We start from the raw sequence: 1,282 nt of genomic DNA on the forward strand, positions 1-1,282 counted from the left end.
CCGGCTGCGGGGGCAAGATCGCGGACAGGTACTACCTGCTGGCGGTGGACAAGCAGTGGCACCTGCGCTGCCTCAAGTGCTGCGAGTGCAAGCTGGCCCTGGAGTCCGAGCTCACCTGCTTCGCCAAGGACGGCAGCATTTACTGCAAGGAGGACTACTACAGGTGCGCGCCCCCCTGCGCCCGGCCCGGAGCCCCCATTTCCTCGGCTCCCCCCACCTTTCGCCCCGTCGGGGAACGGTTAGGGGACCAGACCAGGAAAGTCCACTGCTGACACCTTCAATCCGCAGCCTTAAGACGGACCGTGAGAATGGGTGTGGCGTGGGTGGGGGGGACCCCCCCTGGGATGTCCAGCGTCCCCGTGACCCCCGCGCTCCCCGGGCCCTCGCAGCGCGTGGAGGGAACCCCGCCGCGAAGTCCGGGTGGAGTAAATGAACGCGTCGCAGTCCTCCCAGACGAAAGCGGGTTTTTTCCGTTTACTACGAACCGGGCAAGGTCCGCGCGCTTTAGTCCCGGGCGCTGCGCTTGGGCGAGGGCGGCGGGGACCTTGTAAACGACCTGGGAAGGCAGGACTTCCCAGCCCGAAGCCAGGCGCCCCGGTTCTCAGTTGCGCCCCTGCTTGGGAGGGGGGGACTCCAAGCTTCCCCGGGGCGCGTGCAGTTATTCCTCCCACCGACGCGCCGGGGACCGGGAAGGGGAGGGTGTGTGCGCGCAGGGATCCCGGAGAGATGCGGTTAGAACAGAATCCGCTGTGGAGCCCGGGAACCGTTTTCACTTGCGTTGCGATTGCATAGCTTTCCCGTTCGTGGCGAGTCAGCGAGTGCAGAGCCTGCTGTTTTATTTTCTTTAAAAAAAAAAACAACACACAAAATCTTGGCCCAACTGGCTCAGGGGTTGAGCATCAACCCAAGGAGGTCACGGTTAATCCCCAGGTCAGGGCGCAGGCCGGGGTTGCAGGCTCCATCCCCAGTGCAGAGCGCGCAGGAGGCAGCCGGTCCGTGATTCTCCCTCATGGATGTTTCTATCTCTTTCTCCCTCTCCCTTTCCCCTCTGAAATGAATAAAAATATTTTTAAAAATCTCCATGTTACAGAGTAGGGAGCTGAGGGTCGGTGGCTCTCTCCCATCATGGATGTTCCTCTCTCTCTCTCTCTCTTCCTCTCTCTCCCCCTCTCCCTCTCTCTCCCCTCTCCCTTCCTGTCTGAAGTCAATAAAAATATATTTTAAAAATCTCCATGTTACAGAGAAAAAAGCTGAGGGTCGGTGGCTCTCTCCCATCATGGAT

General features: G+C 60.1%; 1 protein-coding gene across 1 annotated transcript in view; it reads left to right on the forward strand.

Annotated features, from left to right (window-relative positions):
- Positions 1-5: 5 nt before the first annotated feature.
- Positions 6-1,282, forward strand: part of LHX9 (LIM homeobox 9) — a gene marked incomplete at its 5' end in the record, with an annotated part of 13,838 nt that continues 12,561 nt past the window's right edge. Inside the window, one exon of the mRNA XM_005885004.1 lies at positions 6-163. Within this exon, the coding sequence (XP_005885066.1) occupies positions 6-163 (158 nt within the window). The remainder of the gene's footprint in view (positions 164-1,282) is intronic.

Source organism: Myotis brandtii, unplaced genomic scaffold (assembly GCF_000412655.1).
Source record: "Myotis brandtii unplaced genomic scaffold, ASM41265v1 scaffold888, whole genome shotgun sequence".
In the NCBI taxonomy this organism is placed as follows: domain Eukaryota; kingdom Metazoa; phylum Chordata; class Mammalia; order Chiroptera; family Vespertilionidae; genus Myotis; species Myotis brandtii.